Source organism: Anolis sagrei, chromosome 1, assembly GCF_037176765.1.
Source record: "Anolis sagrei isolate rAnoSag1 chromosome 1, rAnoSag1.mat, whole genome shotgun sequence".
Lineage (NCBI taxonomy): Eukaryota > Metazoa > Chordata > Lepidosauria > Squamata > Dactyloidae > Anolis > Anolis sagrei.
In genome coordinates this window covers 300,498,909-300,521,394 of record NC_090021.1, presented here as the reverse complement: position 1 = coordinate 300,521,394, position 22,486 = coordinate 300,498,909, and the positions used below count along the sequence as shown (strand labels likewise).

The 22,486-nt window shown below is 39.6% G+C and overlaps 1 protein-coding gene across 14 annotated transcripts in view; it reads right to left on the bottom strand.

Annotated features, from left to right (window-relative positions):
- Positions 1-22,486, bottom strand: part of NPAS3 (neuronal PAS domain protein 3) — an 803,343-nt gene that overhangs the window by 29,119 nt on the left and 751,738 nt on the right. For all 14 annotated transcript variants that reach the window (XM_060759362.2, XM_060759371.2, XM_060759379.2 and 11 more), the window contains one exon: positions 4,941-5,134. In XM_060759362.2, coding sequence (XP_060615345.2) covers positions 4,941-5,134 — 194 coding nt within the window. The remainder of the gene's footprint in view (positions 1-4,940; positions 5,135-22,486) is intronic.

Below are 22,486 nucleotides of genomic sequence, written 5' to 3'. Positions count from 1 at the left end.
ACTGTGTTGAATGCCTTTGCAAGAACGATGAATGCCATGTACAGAGGTTGGTTTTGTTCCCTGCATTTTTCTTGGAGCTGTCGTGCAGTGAAGATCATGTCCACGGTTCCTCTGGAGGGGCGGAAGCTGTTCTGGGATTCTGGGAGGGTGTCTTCTGAGAGGGGCAGAAGGAGGTTTGCAAAGATTCTTGCGAGGATTTTCCCAGCAGAGGTTAGAAGGGAGATACCTCGGTAGTTTCCGCAGTCTGTTCTTTCCCCTTTTTGAAGAAGGTGATGATGGTGGCATCCTTGAAGTCTGCTGGGATTTTTTTGGTCACCCACACTTTTTCTATGAGCTGGTGGAGTTGGTGTGTCAGCTCAGGTCCTCCCTCTTTAAAGATTTCAGCAGGGATCCCATCCGGTCCGCTGGCTTTGTTATTCTTTTGTTGGCTGATGGCATTGCTGACTTCTTCCAGACTAGGCAGTGCTGCAAGCTCATCCCTGGTTTGTTGTTGCGGGATTTGTGAGGGGACCTCTTCGGCCACATTGGAGCTGCGGTTCAGGAGGCTTTGGTAGTGTTCTTTCCAACGTAGTGCAATTGAGTTTTGGTCCTTCAGGAGTTTGGTTCCATCTGATGAGCGTAGAGGCTGTATGCCATGGTTTCTTGGTCCATAGATGACCTTTGTGGCTTTGAAGAATCCCTGAGCATCATGAGTATCTGCCAGGTGTTGGATTTCTTCAGCCTTCTTTGTCCACCAGATATTCTTGAGTTCTCTTGTCCTTCTTTGGACTTCAGCTTTTGCACTGGCGTAGATCTTTTTCTTAGCAGCACAGTTGATGTCTCTCTGCCATGTTTGGAAGGCTTTCCTTTTCTTGTCAATTAGCTGTTGGATCTCGTTGTCATTTTCGTCAAACCAATCTTGATGTTTCTTGGTTTGATATCCAATAGTTTCTTCGCAGGCTGTGATGATGGAGGTCTTCAGTTTGTCCCAATGTTCCTCAACATTTTCGGGGTGTTCTGTGGGTAGATGGTCCTTGAGTGCTGTTTGGAGATGGGCTCATCTGGAGGGCTCCTGAAGGGCTTGGGTGTCCATTTTGCGCCTTGTCTTTCTTCCTTGGAGCCTGCGCTTGGGGGCAATCTTGAGAGCCATCGTTGATCGGATTAGCCTGTGGTCAGTCCAGCAGTCATCAGCACCTGTCATGGCTCTTGTGAGGAACACCTCACGGCGGTCTCTGGCATGTGTGATTACATAGTCTAAGAGGTGCCAATGCTTTGACCGGGGGTGCTTCCATGATGTCTTGAACTTGCTTTTCTGGCGGAAGAGCGTGTTGGTGATGAGAAGATTGTGTTCCGCACATTTGGTGAGAAGCAGGATGCCGTTTGAGTTGCTGTTTCCAACCCCGTCTTTCCCATGGTCCCTGGCCACAGGTCGAAGTCTCGCCCTACTCTTGCATTGAAGTCCCCCAGGAGGATGATTTTGTCCTCCTTAGGTATCCCCGATAGGACGGTGTCCAGCTGACAGTAGAATTTCTCCTTGATGTCTTCATCAGCATCTAGTGTTGGTGCATAGGCACTTATGATGGTTGCCTGTTGGTTTTTGGCAAGATCAATTCGGAGGGTTGAGAGTCGTTCGTTGATGCCAGTGGGTGCTTCGGTCAGATGTTTCACCAGATCATTCCTGATAGCAAAGCCAACTCCGTGCAGTCTTTGGTCTTCTTCAGGCAGTCCCTTCCAGAAGAAGGTGTAGCCTCCTTTTTCTTCCTTCAGCTGTCCCTCTCCTGCTCTCCGGGTCTCCTGAAGGGCTGCTATGTCGATGTTAAAGCGTCCCAGCTCCCTTGCAATGATGGCAGTTCTGCGTTCAGGACGTTTGCTGTCACTGTTGTCCATCAGTGTTCATACATTCCATGTACCAAAGTTCATATTTCTTTTTTGGCCGCAGGGTTGTGACCCCACTGGACGCGGCAGTCCAGTCAGGGATGAGAGAGGCAGACTATGTTTAGGGCACCTTTTCTAGCCCCCTCCCCATGTGGGGTGAGCAGAGTGGGTCCTCAATAGGGCTGCTCAGTCGCGGATACAGCTGCCGAACTACTCAACTGCCTCGGACCTTGAGGTAGAACGACTGAGTCTGTACCCACCGCCCATGTGCCAGTCTGTGACTAGGGGCTTCCAGATTTCACAGTCCTGCCCCTGTCACCACTCGCTGATTGCCATGGGACTTTGGTTGCTTGGTTTTTATTTTCTTTGGAAGACGCCTGTGCGTGGGTTTTTTTCAATGTGTGGAGGTCAGTGCACAACTGATCAACACACAGTCTTCACAGAGTGAGGTTCCACTGGTGATGTAGTTTAACACAATGACCGTGGCTTCTCAGTCTGTTGCAGCCTTCTTCCGCCTTCGCAGCCGTTGTAACATGTGCCATGTTATCCTCCGCCTTCTCCGCCGTTGAGGTCTTTGGGTCTTCGGACTATGCTTGGTCTGGGACCTCCCCCTCGGCCACTCCTGGGAGTGCACGACTCCAGTTGTTGTGCCTACAGGTTCATCGGAACACGCAAACCCCCTCACCACGACAAGGTGACAGTCCATCGAGGGGGTTAAGATTGCATGCCTGTTGCAAGACCCATTATTGATTGTTTGTTTTATTGTACAGATGACACAACAGAACAATAATAATTTGGACGTGTAACCAAATCACTGACAGAAACCAAATCACTGCCAATATATGCTTCTGTATTTTATTAGAGTGTGAGCAGCAGTCATAAAATCCCTATACAAACTAGGATTCATAGCCTACATACTCAATTTGTGTTTAATTATATACAATATAACTAAATACTCTCTCTCTCTCTCTATATATATATATATAATTATGACATCTCAAAATTTGTTAATTTATTGTTGTTTAGAAGGTTGTTGGGAGATTTGGTTTTTAAATAGTTTTTAAGGAAAGCTTTAACTGCCCATTTAGGGATTACCTCAAAATTCCAGGAATGCAATGCAGGAGGATCCTGTGAAACTGGAGATAGGGGTAATATTGAATTAAGATTACCTTGATGTGGACTCCATGTTCTATTCATTGAAAATCATCAGATAATACGTGAGGACTATGGGCATATGTACAAGAGAGTCAGTATGGTTTAGTGGTTTGAGTGTTGGACTAGGGAACCAGGGTTTGAATCCCTGCTTGGCTATGAAAATGTACTGGGTGACCCTGGATAAGTCATATTCTCTCAGCTTCAGAGGAAGGAAAGAGCAACCTCCCCTGGATCAAATTCTGCCAAGAAATGACTTGAAGTCAAACAACAAAAACAAGAGGCAGAATTACCCATGGCAGTTCTATACGCTCCAATGTTATTAAGGATAAAATGGCCAAACATATGGAAGGGAAAAAGAATCAATGTCAATTCTGCAAAGGTAACTCCTGTCTTATTAATCCTCTAAGTTATTTCAAAGTGTCAGTACGCATGTGGAGAGGAATGAATCGGTAGACATTGTCTAATCGGACTGCCCAAGGGCTTTTGATAAAAGTCCCACATCAAAGCCTCCTCAGGAAACTTAGCAGGCACAGGATAAGAAAGTTTCTTTATGGATTGAAAACCAGTTAAAGAAAAGGAAACAGAGAACAGGAATAAATGACTGGCTCTCACTATGGAAGGATGGGAACAGAGGAGTTTGCTCCCTCCTGGGTAAGATTACAAGAGTTCTTGTATATTTGTCAACGATTTTTCACACATTTTTGGGACTTTTAAAATAAAAATGTGTTTGTACCAACAATTCCAAAACCTGCACAAACTGGAATGAGTGTGAAACACAAGCCTTTTTGTCCGAAACCATTATTATTTTTAAAAAAGTATTTTAAAAAACCCAAAAAACAAACATGTTATGGTCATTGACCTTCTTAGTAGCGTGTCTCAATGTGCTGGGGTAATTTTCTTTTGTCAAGAATGAGAAAATTTGTTAATATAATAGTTCTTCAGTTACATGAGTGACGTTAAGCAATGTGTTATATATTTTGTATGTGTCATTGGTTGTGGGGTGAAAATTATTCCGTTCTGTGTAATGTTGCCTCCTATAATCAATCTTGGAACACTGAGATGGGATTTGTAAGGTCTGTAGGCTACCTATGGAAGGTCCTATGTGGCCTTTGCTTCCATTGGTCCTTCAGAACCACCCAAAAGCTTAATTTTATTTTAGTACTGCAAAATGATCACTACTGCCAACAACAGTCAATCAAGCACAATAATTTATTAATTTATATATTGAAATTTCCTCAATACTAGGACTCAGAATTGATGTATTTTAATGGATTAAAGATACCTTCAAATATGTATATTGGATCACATCTCAGTATCATTGTGCCATTAGAAGCAATATTCACAGCAACCTTCCCCCATTCCCCACTCCCCAAAATAACCTTTTGGAGTAGCACAAACTTCACAAGAGGATGGCTATACCTGAAAAAAGAGGATAGCAAAATGCTTGACAAACTGATAGAAAATTAGAAGTGATCTAAATCACTCACAGAGCCTTAGGGAGTATCCTTAGGATTCTCTCTCTCCCCCCCCCCCCCCTCAATCTAACTGTTTTTGTGAGTGAACAGGGTTAGGAAAATGTGGCTTCTATAATATATTTTCTCATCCACTCGTTATATTATCTTGGTTTTTAGTCTCCCATTAAAGAAACTGTTACTCCAAAGGATACCACAGAAGTTTTGCTGTCAGAAAAGCAACATTTTAATTCCATATTTTTCTTTCCTGCTTAACTCCCTTGGCAACCTTCAGCATCTAAGCTCCTAGCTCAGTAACCCAAATTTCCAAACGTGTTCTCCCTTCCTATGTGTATCTCTATAGGTCTAGCTGAAATAAAATACAGTGTTAGAACCCCCATCTTTATAAGTAACCAATGCCCTGTTCCAAAAAGAATGGTGAAACACTGGAAAAAGAAAACAAAAGGCAAAATGTTGTACCTGTTTTCACAGTAAATGATATTGAGGTCCATGTTTACTCGAGTTACAAACATGTGGCAGTCAATTCTGACTTCATTGATCGTAGGAGGAGGCAAAGCATGAGCAACCACTACAAGCCCCATGATCTGGCTGGGGACGGTCCGCCCATGGGATAGCGACACTCGCAGGCGTAACCTTCCTGTTACATGAATCACCTGCAAAACAACAAACGGAAAGAAAATTTAGGAAAAGCAAGAAGCAAATGTGAACACAATCCTTTTATTATTGTAAAGAGAGCTCAGCTCTGCCAGAGTTGTATTTGGCCATTGCCAGTATTACTCCGAAGCTTATTAATATTGGCTGTCAACATGTCCTGAATTTCCTCATGTTCATGCTAGGAAAAGGAGAGAAGCAGAAAAACAACATCCAAAAGGTTTCACATTTATCAGATCTAAAATGCAAAGTCTGAAACAGCGCTTTATTATTATTATTTTTTAAACATACTGGTTGTGAAGAAAGGGATTTGCATTTGATATTGGAAGAATATGACCACTAATTGTAAAATATCTGAGAATTAAATTATAGAACATCTATCACAATAGTTCTGAAATGTTTCCAGGACAATACTGAAATAAACTGCCAGTTGCTTATAACAGAGAGATGATGTCTGCCTTCTTAAATTTCTTTATGTACTTTTAATATGAGGTATATGAAGTGGCAAAAGATGATGATGATAATAATAATAATAATAATAATAATAATAATAATTTATTTCTAGACTTCCCTCTCTCCTTGGAAGGACTCAGGGTGGTTTACACATAAAAAAGTGATCTAAACATTCAGTGCCTCAAAATAGGTACAGACACATCAAAATAATACAGAATAATGGAGAATAAGAACAGAAAACTTACAACAAAGGAATTAAGCATAAAAATAAAATAAAAACAAGAACAATCCATTGACATAAAAAACTAAAACATAAATAAACATTACAATGTACAACCTAAAAACAAATTATGAGACATTACATTAAAAATGGCTAACAACAGTGCTGTTTGTCATTACTGTGATGACAAACAAGGGCACTTTGCTGGTATAGCAAATGTTTTTGTAAATTCAGATTTATTTATTTATTTATTCATTCATTTACTATATTTGTATACCACTCTTCTCAGCCCTTGAGCAACTCAGAGCGGTTCACAATAGCAAAATTCAATGCTTAAAACATCATAAAACAGTTAAAAACAATTAAAACAATAGCATGATAAATAATCAATTAAACATCATATAACATCTCATTATTGTCTCATAGTTAAAATCAAGATCCAGTCTCATCATCCAATTGTTCCATATTCCTATATTCGTTACACTGCATATTCAAATGCCTGCTCGAACACTCAGGTCTTCACTTTCCTCCAAAATGCTAACAGGGAGGGGCCCGATCTAATTTCTGTAGGAAGGGCGTTCCACAGCCAAAGGGCCACCACTGAGAAGGCCCTGTTTCTCGTCCCCGTCAGACATACTTCTGATGCAGGCGGGACCAAGAGCAAAGCCTCCCCAGACCATCTTGACCTCCTAGCTGGTTCATAGGAGGAGATGCGTTCGTACAGGTAAGTTGGGCCAGAACCGTTTAGGGCTTTATAGGCTAAAGCCAGCACTTTGAATTGTGCCCGGTAGCAAACTGGCAGCCAGTAGAGCTGGTGCAGCAGAGGTGTTGTATGTTCCCTGAGCGCCGCCCCTGTTAGTAACCTGGCTGCCGAACGTTGGACCATTTGAAGCTTCCGGACAGTCTTCAAAGGCAACCCCACATAGAGAGCATTGCCTTAGTCTATACTGGATGTAACCAGAGCATGGATTACTGTGGCCAAGTCAGACTTCCCAAGGTACGGGCACAGCTGGTACACAAGTTTTAACTGTGCAAATGCTCCCCTCGTTACCGTTGAGACCTGGGGTTCCAGGCTCAGCAATGAGTCTGTGACCAATCTTGATAAAATAGTGAAGAATAGAGACATCACACTGGCAACGAAGATCAGCATAGTCAAAGCAATGGTATTCCCCGTATTAACCTATGGATGTGAGAGCTGGATCATAAGGAAGGCTGAGTGAAGGAAGATAGATGCTTTTGAACTGTGATGTTGAAGGAAAATTGTGAGAGTGCTTGGACCGCGAGAAGATCCAGTCAGCCCATACTTCAGGAAATAAAGCCCAGCTGCTCACTGGAGGGAAGGATATTAGAGGCAAAGATGAAGTACTTTGGCCACATCCTGAGAAGACAGGAAAGCTCAGAGAATACAATGATGCTGGGGAAAATGGAAGGAAAAAGAAAGAGGGGCTGGCCAAGGGCAAGATGGATGGATGGATGTTATCCTTGAAGTGACTGGCTTGCCTCTGAAGGAGCTGGGCGTGGTGACAGCCGACAAGGAGTGGGCCGGTCCACGAGGTCACAAAGAGTCAGAAGCGACTGAATGAATAAACAACAACAAAAACTGTGACTCTGGAGACTAGAGTTTGAACCCCCAGTTGTCCATGGGAACTCACTGGGTGATCTTGGCAAGTCACACTCTCTCAGTCTCAAAGGCAGTCATTGACAAATCCCTTAAGGCTGCCTTGGGTCCCATGTTGAGAGAAAAGTGGGCTATTAAATAAATAAATAAATACAGAATATTAATATTTAATTCAAAATATTTAGGTGTGAAGAATGCCATCATGCTATCAGATTCAAATACAGTTTTCTCCATTTTATTTGTGGTTTTAGGGTCTGCTCCCCCTCTTTCATCCATACACCAGAGGGAATGTATTGCCTAAATTTATTGTGCATTTACTGATGACAACGTTTATTATTGCAGGTTGAGCATTCCTTGTTCAGAATTCTGAAATCCAAAATATTTCAAAATCCACTTAGTGGCTGATATAGTGGTATCTTTTTTCTGATGGTTCAGTGTATACTAACTTTGTTTCATGCAAAAAAAATTAAAATATTTTGTATAACATTACTGCTAGGCTGTGTGCATAAAGTGTATATGAAACATAAATGAACGTCGTGTTTAGACTTGGGCCCCGTCTCCAAGATATCTCATTATCCTCATATGTAAGTATTTTAAGATATGAAAATAGCTGAAATACAGAACATTGCTGCCCCCAAGCATTTTGAATAAGGACACTCAACCTGTAAGATTTAAAGTTTGTTCTATGGGCAAGGATGAGAAAATACTATTTTAAAAAAACTCATTTTTGCGAGACCTCATTAACTAATGAAGAAACAGCTAAAAGAAATAGGATTTAACTTCACAGGAGGGACATTAATAGTATACTTTTCTCCTTCCAGCTAGGCTTACTCATATGCTTATTTATCATTATCTGTCTTATTTTATCATGCTTCAGCTTTCTGGGGGGTGAAATTACAAATCTGTAAAGGCTTGGAAATATACTGCTTTTTAATGACTAGCAAGAAATTACATGATAAATAATCCTGTAGTAAACACATGATGCAAAGCTTTGTTTTATGAAGAGTTACTATGTGTTTGAAGTTGGCATTAACGCCAAAGGGCAAAACTTTAAGATATGCCGTATTTAAAGCTACTTATCTCCTACTTGTATGTTCCAAACAGTGTTTGGAAGTTATCACTTAATATCAAATAGATTTGATTCTGAACCAATGCTTGTTTCTTCAGCACTGTACCTCCTTCTCTAGCTGATGGCTAAGCAGCAAAGTCTGGTGCACTATCCAACACACACAAATCCTACTAAACACAATGAAACTAAATTACACGGGAAAGTTGTTCATCTCTATGATTGCTGTTCCATTTATTATATCTATGAGCTAAACTCAGTGTGGTAAAGGAAAGCCTTGATTGGATTTTCTAATGATTTTTCTTTGATTACAAGCAATCATGTGTTTCAAGAATCTTTATTACTCTCTGCAACTAACAGTACATTTTGGTGGACATGGTTTTGGTGGAGACAATACTCCTCCCATGGCACACCTTGATGCAATTTGCTTTCTTTCTCCAAAATGGAATTGCAAAGTGGGTTGCAGATTTCCTCATATATTGAGTCTGAAGAGAACCAAACTAAATCCTCTGACAGAAGTCGAACTAAATTAATCATATTCCATTACAACTGCAAACAGTTTGAAACAAAATCCAGTTAATCGGTTCTGGTCCTGGGGATACTCAGATCCACATTCCCCTTGGTCTAGCTGCATTTGCCATTGTTAGGTTATTTGTGTTGATATTTAAAATAAAATTCATTTCCATCTCCAGCATTGTTTCCATCACTATTTCAACCAAATTCTCTTTCATTGACCCTGCGCGGCCTTTTCAAAACAGTAGGTATATCTGTATCCGTTCTTACAGCACGGTGCTGAATATGAAACTGCAGAGAGGAATTGCAAATTTTTATGACAGTTACAGACCCATGACCTATTTCCCAGACTCAGAATCAATCACTCAACATTGTGCCTTCCCAGGTGGAACCAGCTGATGACGGAGCTGCCAAAATGAGTCTCCAGTGGGAGTTTTCGTTCTGGGAGAGAAGTATCTTTAGGCACATAGGAAATGGCCTTAAATTGAGTCAGACCACTGGTCATCCAGCCCATTATTGACCCAAGTGTTTCCTCTTTTCTAGACCTATCTGGAGATATTACTAAAGTACAAACAATCAGGTCTGTCCCAGCTCAGCTTCTAAAGTCAGATGAGATTAGTTGTATTCAGAGTTGTGTGGTAGCATAAGATGCACCACAATATTTTAAGTAACCACATATGCTCTGCATACAGAAGGTCCCAGGTTCAATCCCTGGCATCTACTGTTAAAGGGTTTAGACAGCAACTAGTAAAAAAGACTTCTAGCTGAGACCCTGGAGAGTTGCTGTCAGTCAGAGGAGACAATACCAGCTAGATGGGCAAACAATCTGTCCTGGTGTGAGGCAACTGTATATATTAATACGCACTGCTGGCATTTTGCCACTTTAGGGATTTTGCTACTTCTGGGGACTGAAAAGCAATGCCAGGCACAACCAGGTGGTTGTTATTCTATTGATCAAGATGCCATCCGGCTAAATCAGATCTATGTCTGGATGCATATGAATGTTAATGCTACAGAATTTCATGACAGAACATCTGCATAATGTCATGCAGAAGTAAAATGTGTATCATTACACATTTTTGTGGCAAAATACTTCATTCTCTAGTTAAAAAGAATTTTCAATTAACTCTACCTGATATGAACATATTGAAGAAATCATATTTTTCTCTCTCTTTTTCCAGTGGAAAAAATGAATGTGTTGAATGCACATGTAAACACAGTTTAAGATGAGTGTGGGAATGCTAGCAAGCTGTGTTTCTTGGATGAATGCTATCTATCTTTTTCCCTGCCATATGCGCTGTGTCTGTCATCTCTTGGTGACAAGCACTTCATGCCCTCCAGTGTTTCATGAAGTAAAAGAAGGGCACTTATCTACTTGGAATGCTCCTTTTTGTAAACCAAGGGCCACCACCCAATGTTCCTTCCTCTTCCCCACACAACAACACACAAGGACACACTGATGAAAACTCTTCTTGCTTCCTATTCATTTACTTGTTAATACTGTTTGAGTTCTTGTAGCATCTGAGAGTCCCTCCCTCCAGGCTTTCAATGGTTGCTGCTGTTGCCACAGAAAAGGAGCAGCAAGTCACACCTCCGTTGTGTTAGGGAGGGCTCCAATAGGTGCTGGGAAGCCTTCACCCCAGCTTTCCAACTACCACTGTTCTGACCACAGAGGGAGCAAAAGAATAGAAAAACACAATTCCATTGTGCGTTGACCAAGCTGCTACTGAAATTATCATTCTCCCCCTTTCCCTCCCTTTTCCTTTGTGTGCTGTGTCTCATTTAGACTCTAAGTCTGACAACAGGGTAAACTGTAAACAGCTCTGGGAGTTTTCATGGCTAAAGGGTGGGGTATAAATGCTACAAATAAATAAACAGATGAGAGATTGTTTGTCTGTTTTGCATAACTTCTGAGTAGGGATGTACAATTATTGTGCTAGAGGAGGTAGAGAGAGACTTCTCAATTGTGACTCCTCAGCTTTGAAACTCGCTACCTGGTGAGATTAGGCAAGCCCTTACCCCAGCAGTCTTTAAGAAAGGCCTAAAAACCTGGCTCTTCCAATGTGCCTATGATGAATGAACACTCCCCCCCCCCCGATGTTTGTCCCAATTACAGATTTGTCCTCATGATGCAATTTCTCTTGTCCTTAATAGAAATCAACCCCAATGTCCGTCCCTTCTGAGTTCTCTCCTCAGACATGTATTTTTCCATTTACTTATCTCATCCAGGGTTTTATCAGTTTTATTCTTTGCATTTCACCCACCCATGGTGCTTTTATTTCTTCACCATGTTATTTTGTGTTTGGTTATTCTATATTTTGTTATTTCATGCATTTTATTTTGATGTTATTATTTGTTTGTTGTATTTTATTTTGCTGTATTGTAATTTTGGGCCTGGCCTCATATTAGCTGCCCTGACTCCCCTTTGGAGAAATAGTGGCGGGGTATAAATAAAGATTATTATTATTGGGTTGTTGTAGGTTTTTTGGGGCTATATGGCCATGTTCTAGAGGCATTCTCTCCTGATGTTTCACCTGCATCTATGGCAAGCATCCTCAGAAGTACTGAGGATGCTTGCCATAGATGCAGGTGAAATGTCAGGAGAGAATGCCTCTAGAACATGGCCATATAGCCCGAAGAAACCTACAACAACCCAGTGATTCTGGCCATGAAAGCCTTCGACAATACATTATTATTATTATTATTATTATTATTATTATTATTATTATACAAATGGATGGGAAGTGGTGCATTAGCCATTTGTTAATGTGGCATTTTGAGAGCACCAGTGAGAAATCTCTGACTTTCTAAATATGTTATTATGCAAGTTCCAATAGCTTTATCCAAAATGGATAATGATAAGAGATTGTGAGATCTGTAGTCAAAAGGTGTGATGGGTCAGAGCTTTCTACCTTTGTTCTAAGGACTTTTGTAAAATGTCCAATTGGAAGAATTTTAATATTGTCCAACTCAAAGAGGTGGCCTGTGGACTGGGCTGGTCCCTGGGAATCTACAATGAACACAAAAAGACACTGCCACGTTAAAGTTCTGCCAGAGCTTGGGCTCTCCATCAGGGAAAATAGAAGGCAGATGCTTTGTTTCCTTTTCCTTACACTAACTTCAGAGCTAGCACACAATCTTTCCTGTTGTGTAGAATGCCTTCAGAAAATGAGGGGGCTTCGTGTTGTATATATCAATGTCTCTTTCTCCTTTCCTCCTTTCTTTCAACCACTGTCAGAATGTTACAACTGTCCAGATGACACAAGCAGAGGTGTCTGCCACTGTGGTGCAGATCGCTGAATGCAGTGCAGACATTCCTTTCAGCCTGTGGAGCAAATCCTGGATAAATGCCATTCTGGAGACCACAGGATTACATCCTACAAGATTTTTCAAATAATTCTTCCAAAAATGCAAAATAAAAAATTGTTCTGTCACTGAGAGAACCAAATATCAGACTAGTGTAAAGACCTTCCACTTCTTCACATGGGGCATTTTTGCCCCATTTTGCTGCTTTGTTTTGCAGCAAGGATGGGGTCTGTCATGCATCATCACATGATGCATGGAAGGCCCTGTCCACTTTCTTCCCAAAGTTGGGGGGGAAGTGCAAAAAGGTGCTTCCTCCACAACTACGGGAAAGAAAGGATGTTTTGGGTAGCTCCAGTGGAGTTACCCACACTTTCCTCCCCATTTCCCTGTGTGATGGAGGAAAGGCTGGTAAGGCAATGAGCACTGCCACCCTTTCTGCCATCTGATGAGGGGAGGGAAAGGGTGCTTTGGCACCCTGTCCAGTCCCCTCTGTGTGATGAGGGGAGAAGGAAGGGCACTGGGGAACCATGAGTTGCCCCATGTGCCTTCCCTTTCACCAGTAATTGCCAGGCAACAGCACAGCCCGAAAGATCCATGTGAAGAGGTCCATAGATAAAACATTGGGGAGTATGAGAAACAGTAGAATACTCTGCGCAAGTAGAATAATTAGTCTTTCCAAGTAAAAAGTGAAGAACAGTCAATCTCTCACCACAAAATCTAGAAAAAAATATGGCAGGTTTAGTCTTCACTAATAAACAAACAGGTTTACTTACAAATATTAAAATAGATAACATCTCATGTTTGGAATCTCTGTATGAGCTGCTTAGGCATGAAAGACAGAGGGACAGACTACAAACTATAGGATGAATAAGTTCAGGGAATGTTAAAGATTGTATGGTGTACTGTTGCAGTTTTTTTTGTTGTGTCAGGAGTGACCTGAGAAACTGCAAGTCGCTTCTGGTGTGAGAGAATTGGCCGTCTGCAAGGACATTGCCCAGGGGATGCCTGAATGATTTGATGTTTTATCATCCTTGTGGGAGGTTTCTCTCATGTCCCCACATGAGGAGCTGGAGCTGATAGAGGGAGCTCATCCACCTCTCCCCACATTTGAACCTGCGACCTGTCGGTCTTCAGTCCTGCCGGCACAGGGGTTTAACCCATTGCACCACCGGGGGCACCTGGTGGCGCAGTGAAAAGATGTGATAAAAGGATGCTGTAATACACTAAAACAGCCACTTCTCTGAAAACGTGGTTAGGGGTGACAAACTGTGAAATTTGAAGCAAGATTAGATATTCTAAATTCTGGTCTTTTTAAAATCACAGATTATTTTTCATCTCAACCTTTTCCAGAAAGCGCAGGAAACCATACATGGAATTATTCAAAGAGGTATTGAAAGAAGGTCTGTAAAGTAGGCTAGGCTTAATTATTTGCTCAATCATTATAAATTTGCCTCTGTCACGGAGAAATGTTGTATAGTGCTAATGTCTCACAGATCCAATTGCTGTACCATTCAGAGCAGAATTGCCATTTTGTTTTTGTTTTGATAGGATACTATTGGAGTAAACCTTAAAAGCTTCAACTCCTGTCTAATTCATGGGAACTAGAAGTGTCAGCCCTGGTCAGTATTTTGATGGGAGACCACCAATGAATTACAGGTCCCGGGTCTCAGTTTACCTTACAGTAATATAATCCACCAGCTCTCCATAAGAGCTATGTTTTGAAATGTATGTTTTCTTTCCTATTTCATATAAATCAAATTTACAACAAACAAAACAAAGCCAAGTTCCTTACTCTCTGCAAATAAACAATGATACCATATTTGTGTTACGGAAGTTGAACCCAAATAGCAAAAGCTGGATTTATAGCAACCTAATAGGATAGGTATTGCCACAGAGTCATAATTCACACCATTTTGTTTATTATATCACTCACTATATTTGAGAACAGAGTAATAATTTTTCTGTACCATCACAGTCACAAATCAAATCAGATTTCTTTCTTAAAACTCTCCTTTCAGTGCTTGCTGGTAGTCCTATGTGCTGCTTTCTATTGTACCATCGAACACAATCTAAAAGGAAAATCTGATAGCAATTGTTTTTATTTATTTATTTAGGATTGTAAAACATGCAAACAAATACTTCCAGTTGACAGATTTAGCCTATCTTTTGATAGGCTTAATCTGAAGTGCACAAAATGTAGTGCGGACCTAAAATTGACATTTAAAAATATTCTACTACCTTTCTTAAATGTAGTTGGCACAGAATCTGTTGCAGTCCGCATACTTTCAAAAGCTCTTTGTGAGAACATCACAGAAGGAGAAACACTTTAATATATGCTCTGGCACAAACAAACACTAGGAATCTAAATCTAGCCACAAACAGGAAAAAAGGAGAACCCCAAGTATCTCATTTTAATATAAGATGCTCTCTGTATAACAAAAGGATCTGTCCTTACAAGTCATGGTTTAGAATACTATACAGTTCTCTTCATAGTGAACAGTTGTTAGTGAAGTTATAAAGAAGAAATCAGAATAATCAGTCCAAGAGATTTTCTCAAGAATGTTTTTGATATCTATATTACACCAGAAATAATTGACTACATTTGCCTTCGTCAAAGACTTGCATGGGACTATTCTGACTAGAATGGACAGGATTTCTCAACAATTGTGTATCCATTTTTTTTAAAAAAAAAACAGACAACAATGCTTTAGAAGAGACAGGGCTCAGAACAATTTAGAACAGACTGATCTAAACTGTAAGAAGAATCTCTTTGGCTATACCCCAGGATCCGATCCCAGATTATCTGCTTTGAACTGGATTATTGTATGAGTCAACATTGTCAAAAATCTGGGATAAGAAAGTAATCTGGGATCAGTTCCTGGGATATAAGGCAGTGTAGATCCAGCATCAACACTTGGCACTTTGGATGTTTTAATCTGTTGTATTGTGTTCATGTGTTGTTTTAATTGCTTTATAGTTTGGTAGAGCATGTTTTACTGTTATGTTTATGAAATAACAATACATTCGGACAGCTTACTTGTCTGAACATATCTCCCTCTATGATCCACCTCTGAGATTAAGATTGTTGGGGGAGGCCTGCGCTCAATCCCGCCACCTTTGCAGGTACGTTTGGTGTGAACAAGGGACAGAGCTTTTTTGGTAGTGGTCCCCCGTCTGTGGAACACATTCCCTAATGAAATCAGGCAGTCCCCTTTCTCCTGTCCTTCAGTAAGAAATTGAAATCATGACTGTGGGACCAAGCTTTTGAGCAGCACTTGCAGCAGTAACAAAGGAATTATGTGATTGACAATGAATGGATTTTGAATTAGGACTTGGACTTGGATCTGTCTCTTTTAAATGGTCTTACAAACTTGTGATGATGTTTTAATTAATGTTTAACTGTGTTTTTATTATTGTTGTTGGCATCTAATGGTTGTCAGTTGTAAGCCGCCCGAGTCCCCCTCTGAGGGTGAGAAGGACGGGATATAAATGTCTGAAATAAATACTTAAATAAATGAACATGGCATTGATTTTCTGAAGGAGCTTGTAAGTCGCCTTGAGCCCCCTTTCTCAGGGTGAGAAAGGCAGTGTATAAATAAAGTAAATAAATGAATGAATTTGACACAAGAGCATAGGCTATTTTCCAAAGGATTCAAGATTAAGAGATTGGTATCTGGATATCCGATTCCTGAATCTCTTTACTTTTTCAAGCATAAACGGATAGGTTCTCACAGGGCTTAAACTCAAGAGCAGATAAAAAGATTAAGAACTCTTAATTTACTTGTATTTGTGGTATGGATTATTTATTTACTTATTTATTTATGACATTTATATGCTATCCTTCTCACTCTGAATGGGACTCTTATCGGCTTACAAGTTATATGTACACACAATATATTATATTATTAGCATAGCACGTTAGTATTATATATTACTATATTGTACTATACCACTATACTGTAATATTATTAGTAATGTTACATGTAATATGAAATATAAAATTATTATATTGCATTATTATTAGTATTATATTGTATTACTTATATTATTAGAACAGCACTAGTATTAGTATTATATACTACTATATTGTAATATTCCTATATACTGTAATATTATTAGCAATATTACATGTAATATAAAATATATAATTATTAGTATTATATTGCATATTGGATTATCCCAATTCACAACAAAAGGTAGCAAGTAAAATGTTACTTTAAATGAGTTTAAGGCTCCATCTACACTGAAATATACTCCAGATTATCAAAGCAGGTAATCCATATTCAGTTTGGTTTTGGTTTGATTTGAAAACCTTTGGGAAAGTCCCACTGCAGATCAATGGATTGTGACAAATAGTTCTCAAATAGGAAGATGCAGAGCCAAAACCAACCAGGAAAACCCAGCAAAGCTCAGAACTATGACATGAAAGCATGATTCTTTAGACCAGTCTGGAACAGCCTTTAGTTTATTTTGCAGAGGAAGTGTTTGAAATCCCATTAAAGAAATTAATGCCTCGAGGTTATTTTACCTAATACCGTTTCAAGACACCTGAAAGCCTTTGGCTCTTGAAGTTTGTAGGGTTCTAATGAAGCAATCATCAACCTTGACATTCACACCAGCTGCTTCTGCCAGGTTTCTGACAGATCTTTTAAAGTGAAAATAAACTTTATGGAAAGGTCCTTGCTTTATCTGCTACAATGCAAACCTTTGCTGAACTAACATAATCATCTTCAGGATAGAGTGGAATTTATGCACACGCATACACATCTGCATAGGGATACAGAGACAGAGAGAGTCTTAAACTGACTGGCTTTTAATGAATTCCACTGGCGGTTTCTTCCCATTCTGGCTTTGAATCAGGTTGCAAGACTTAGTCTTTTCTCCTTGAAATTTGCATAACACATTTCCCCTACTTTTGGACATTTAGTGCAATTTACCAAAATTATGCAACTTTCTCCATTGACCAAATCTTGTTTCTGTTTATTCAGTTATTCACATTTTAGCAGTTTGTATCTGAATAAATGTGCAGTGAGTGCAATTCATTTCTTGGAAACACCTTGTAAGCCTTGCAAACGAGTGAATGCTTGAGGCAAAGTACACGAGATGTGAAAATGCGACTTTTGTTATCAATTCTAAACACACACACACACACAATGACATAGTATAGTATGGTAAGGCCCTGGGCTTCAAAAACTTGCAGATGGGAGAAAGTAACATTAATCTGAATCAGAAATAGTGTGTGTGCCTATGCACAGTTTGCACACTTGTTTCACAGAAAGATAGCCAATAGTAAGCATCCTTCAGAAAAATAATCTCTCCCTCTATCATGGCAAGCTTCACTAAAACACTTTCTAATGGTTTATTTGATGTTGTCCTCCACAACCCTACTATTACCTCAGGTGATTCTCCTCACGGTAAGCTACAGCTAGATAAAACAAGCCAAAACCAAAAAAAAAAAAGAAAAAGAAAAAGAAAAAAAAGTATATTAATGCATTTTCCACACAGGGAGAGAAAGGAAAAGGAAGCCAGTATATCTTTCCTGCAACAACAGAAATAACTTGTTTCTTTCACAGATGCTTTCCACCCCAATCCAAGGGTTTTTAACCATCAATATAGTTTTTTTCTGCAGTTATACTAGGTGTCGTGTCAGAATACATTTATTATTAATGGGAATTAAAATCATTCAGGAATTTTATCCTTTTTTTTACTGGTAGTTTTGACAAGTAAACAGCATGCACCCCAAATTGCATACAGGATGCAGGATTAATAAATCTCTTCCTTTTGGAAATATGGAAGAGAAACACTATTTGGCTTCTACATGTGGTGGAATAGGAGATGCCATCTTGTCTTTCCTCTCATGCAGCATAATGTTTGGCCCGGTGTAGTGATGTCACTTTAAAAACCTGTATGCTTGCATTGGTTTACTTTATTTATTATGTATTTATTTCACACTCTGTATCTGAAGATCTCAGGATGGGAAATAAATATTTTAAAACAAGAATTTAAAACAGTGAAAATAGTGTACATGCTAAAAGCATCTTAGATTAATTAACCTTTAAAATGGTGTCATTATATAGAAACAATAAAAACTATTTAAAACCACCCACATCTGCCAATATGGAAGAAATCAATCAGTTCCCAAAAGGTTTAGTTTTTTACTTGCTTCATGTGTTGACTTGATGCTAGAATGACAGCATTCTCTAAAGCATTTTATGGTTGGGGACCCCTGGGGGGGTCGTGAGGGGGTGTCAGATGGGTTGCCAAAGACCATCAGAAAACAGTCTTTTCTGTTGGTCATTGGAATCATGTGTGGGAAGTTTGGCCTAATTCTATTGTTGGTGGGGTTCAGAATGCTCTTTGATTGTAGGCAAACTATAAATCCCAACAACTTCAACTCCCAAATGTCAAGGTCTATTTCCCCAAACTCCACCAGTGTCTAGATCCACCATTGCTTGAGTTCACAGTGCTCTCTGGATGTGGGTGAATTACAGCTCCAAAACTCATGGTCAATGCCCACCAAACCCTTCCAGTATTTTCTGTTGGTCATGGCAAGTTACGTGTGCCAAGTTTGGTTCAATTCCATTGTTGGTGGAGTTCAGAATGCTCTTTGACTGTAGGTGAAGTATAAATCCCAGCAACTACAACTTCCAAATGACAAAATCAACCCCATCAGTATTCAAATTTGAGTGTATTGGGTATTTGTGTCAAATTTGGTCCAGATAATGAAAATACATCCTGCATATCAGATATTTACATTATGATTCAGAACCATAGCAAAATTACAGTTATGAAGTAGCAAGGAAAATAATTTTATGGTTGGGGGTCACAACAACATGAGAAACTGTATTAAGGGATCACGGCATTAGGAAGGTTGGAGAACCACTGATCTAAAGGAACAGTATTCACAGTGAAGTACAACAACCGAGAAGCATATCCCCCCCCCCCCCACAGCACATTGCACTGCAGGAAAAGAGGAAGTGCACATTACAGATGGATATATTGATTCAAAGATGCCACAGCCCAGAATCTGCAAAAACCTGAGCAGGGCTGTTGATGCTCATAGGGTCATCATAAACCAAAGTCAACTTGATAGCAGTTAACAACAACAGCAATTATTTGTTATTATAAGTAATCCAACCCCCTGCTATGCAGGGAAAGCATAATTAAAACACCTTTGACAGATTGCTATCCAATCTCTGTTTAAAAACCTCCAAAGTACAAGCCTCCACTCCGAGGCAGAGAGTTCCACTGTTGAATGGTTCTCATGGTCAGGAAGTCCTTTCTAATGTTCAAGGCAATCTCCTTTTCTGTAATTTGAACCAAAGTCCTTGTCTACTGTGCAGCAGAAATCAAGCCTGTTCCTTTTTCCTTATGACATCCTTCACATGGACATCATGTCTCCTTTCAACCTTCTCTTCTGCAGGCTAAACATATTCAGCTCTTTAAGATGCTCTTCATAGGGCATGGTCTCCAAACCTTTGATCATTTTAGTTGCTCTTCTCTGGAAACCTTCCAGCTTGTCAATAAAACACTTTATGGTTGACTTCTGTTTTCCATATTTAGTAATTTATGATCCATAATAATGTGTTATTAATTTTAAGTCGTTTTTAATTTGTATACATCTACTAATATTCTCATTAATGTTTTGGTAGGCCTTATTGTAGAGTTACTTTTTAAGTTCTAGTTTTGCCTGTTCTTTTCAATTGGGGGTAGGTTTCATTTTCATTTAAACAAGAGATTTAAGAAGAATTATCCTAATATCCTTCTGTTTAATAAATTGGTGACCTTTTGAACTAGTTCGCATTTTTTATAATCCATTCTTTCTGAGCCTCTGTTACTACCAAATTTCCTAGAGGAACCTGATTTTCCTAAATGTAGAGTCCATTTTCCTCTGAACTAATCCTTTATTTTTGAATAATTTCCCTTTGAAATTAAATGCAACTTCAGTTAGATTTCTTGGACAATTTTCAATACCTATATGCTCTGTAGGTTACTGTTTCAAGAACATTTGCAAGGCATTATTTCTAGTACCAAACTGTGGGCAGTGCAAAGGATTAAATCAAGAGTAATTTTTCCTTTTGTGGGTACAGCAGGAATCCTTGACAGCTCATTGTATAATATTATTGTATGAGTAATATAGGTAAGCCAAACATTTCATTTTTTCCTTAATGCGTGCCTTGGGTTGATACATTTCCCAGCATAGGCTACCGCTTTTTACATCTCAAGATCTTAAGATCATATACTAAGTCTCAGTGCCAAGGTTCTGATTTATATAACAGTTCCATTTCCAAAGACTCCGGGAATGTATAATTCCTTTGGGTTGTATTTTTCTCATTGTATTTTATGACTTCACATATTAATTGAATTTGAGACCCACTCAATTTTCTTGGGGGTGGGGACACAGGGTGCTTATATGAAGAATTTTCACCAAATTTCTTACTGATTCTTGAGGAGGACATGTATCGTAAGTTCTTCATAGAGAGATTATGCTACATCTCACCCTCAGGTGTTCAAACCTATTTTTGTGCTGCTGTATGACACCAACATAGTCATGTTCAAGATGATGGGAAGTAGGATGGCAATGGAGCAACATGAAGCTGTTTTCCCATAGCTGGATAATCAGTGATAGGCGTCCTTTGTGACCCTCCCCCCCTCCATAGGCCCCCAGGATGGTTTTCACTGCTTTTGAGAAGCTTGATTCTCTTTTGTTTTAAAAAAAGGGAAGCAAGATAATGAACATTTCTGTCCAGGTTTCCAAAATCTGCACAGAATGTCTCACTTAAACCCTTTTTATCATTATATAATGTGAATACAGAGTAAGTACAGAAGAAGTGGGGGAAATAGACTTCAGCAGATTATATTTGTATGGGAAAGAATAGCCAATAGGGAGAAAGTTGAAATATTTGTGGGGCAAAAAGGCAATAAATGGCCCCACCCCATCCCTAACCAATGCAACTGACCCAAACAATTACAAAGTCTAGAAATTGCCCCCAATTGTGTGTACATAGCTGATTAATTTATACCAAGAACCTTACGGTCCTCCAAACATTTTGGTCTCCAGATATTTTGTGATGGGCTAATGAGAGATGTAGGCAAAAGCATTTGGAGGACAAAAAGATTCCAAGCTCTTGTGTTTTTCTAAGAGCACAGTTTAGTTAGTAAATGATGGCTGAGGTTTGTAACCCCATTCCCTCCTACATAATCACATGCACAGAGCGGGTGCCGATATACAAAAGGGCATCAGCATTCATTCATCAACTGTCCTTTCTCATATTATTTACTTTCAACTGTTGTTACTGGCAGTTTCTGATAGTTACTTTACTGATTATACTTTCTTAAATAACCACAATGAAGTCAGTTATTTTTAAATATCAAAGGTGGAAGAATAGCACAAAATTCAAGCTCTTGGATCTTCAGTGACAAATTATGATACCTCCTGCTTTATCTGCAGTGGGAATCAATTTAATCATTTTTAATTGACCAACTTTCCCTTGTTTGCTTAATGCCCATTAATTGATTGTTGTGTTCAAGGCAATTAATTCTAAAGCTGGCAATTTTCGTACAGAGAGATTAATTTTCTTTTACTTGCATGCCACCTAAAATATGTTTTCTTCAAGAACAGGTTACTAGAAGTTTGCTCTCAGATTAATCACACTGTGAGCAAAATATAGTGATGATGTTTCAGAACAATTTTCAGTTCATCAGTGGTAAGGTTTATTGTAGTTGATATGACCACCTCATCACATTTACCTTGGGAAGTGTCCTATGATGCTTACACTCCAGCTGGAGGACTGATGGGCTCACTGCCCATCAGACGATGCAAGGAAGCTTCCTGTGGAAGCCCCTCCACCAACTGGAAGGAAAGTGTCATAGGAGGCTTCCTGTGTTGTGCTGGCTCCAGTGAGCATGGAATCTCTCTGGGATGGAGACACTTTCCCCATGTGATGGGGAAAGTGTTGCCGAGAGGGAGCTGCATGTGGGGCGATATTCATCCCGCTGCTCCCTCTTTCTTCCCATATGTCAGGAGAAGTGGTTAATATGAGGTCGTAAATTGCTGAAAATGAAAATAACATTATTATTTGATCACTAGATCACCAGATGTGGAACATGAGCCAGGTTTGAACAGTGACTACCAGATAATCCATGGCATTATGAACAAGCTTAAGGTGAACAAGCGA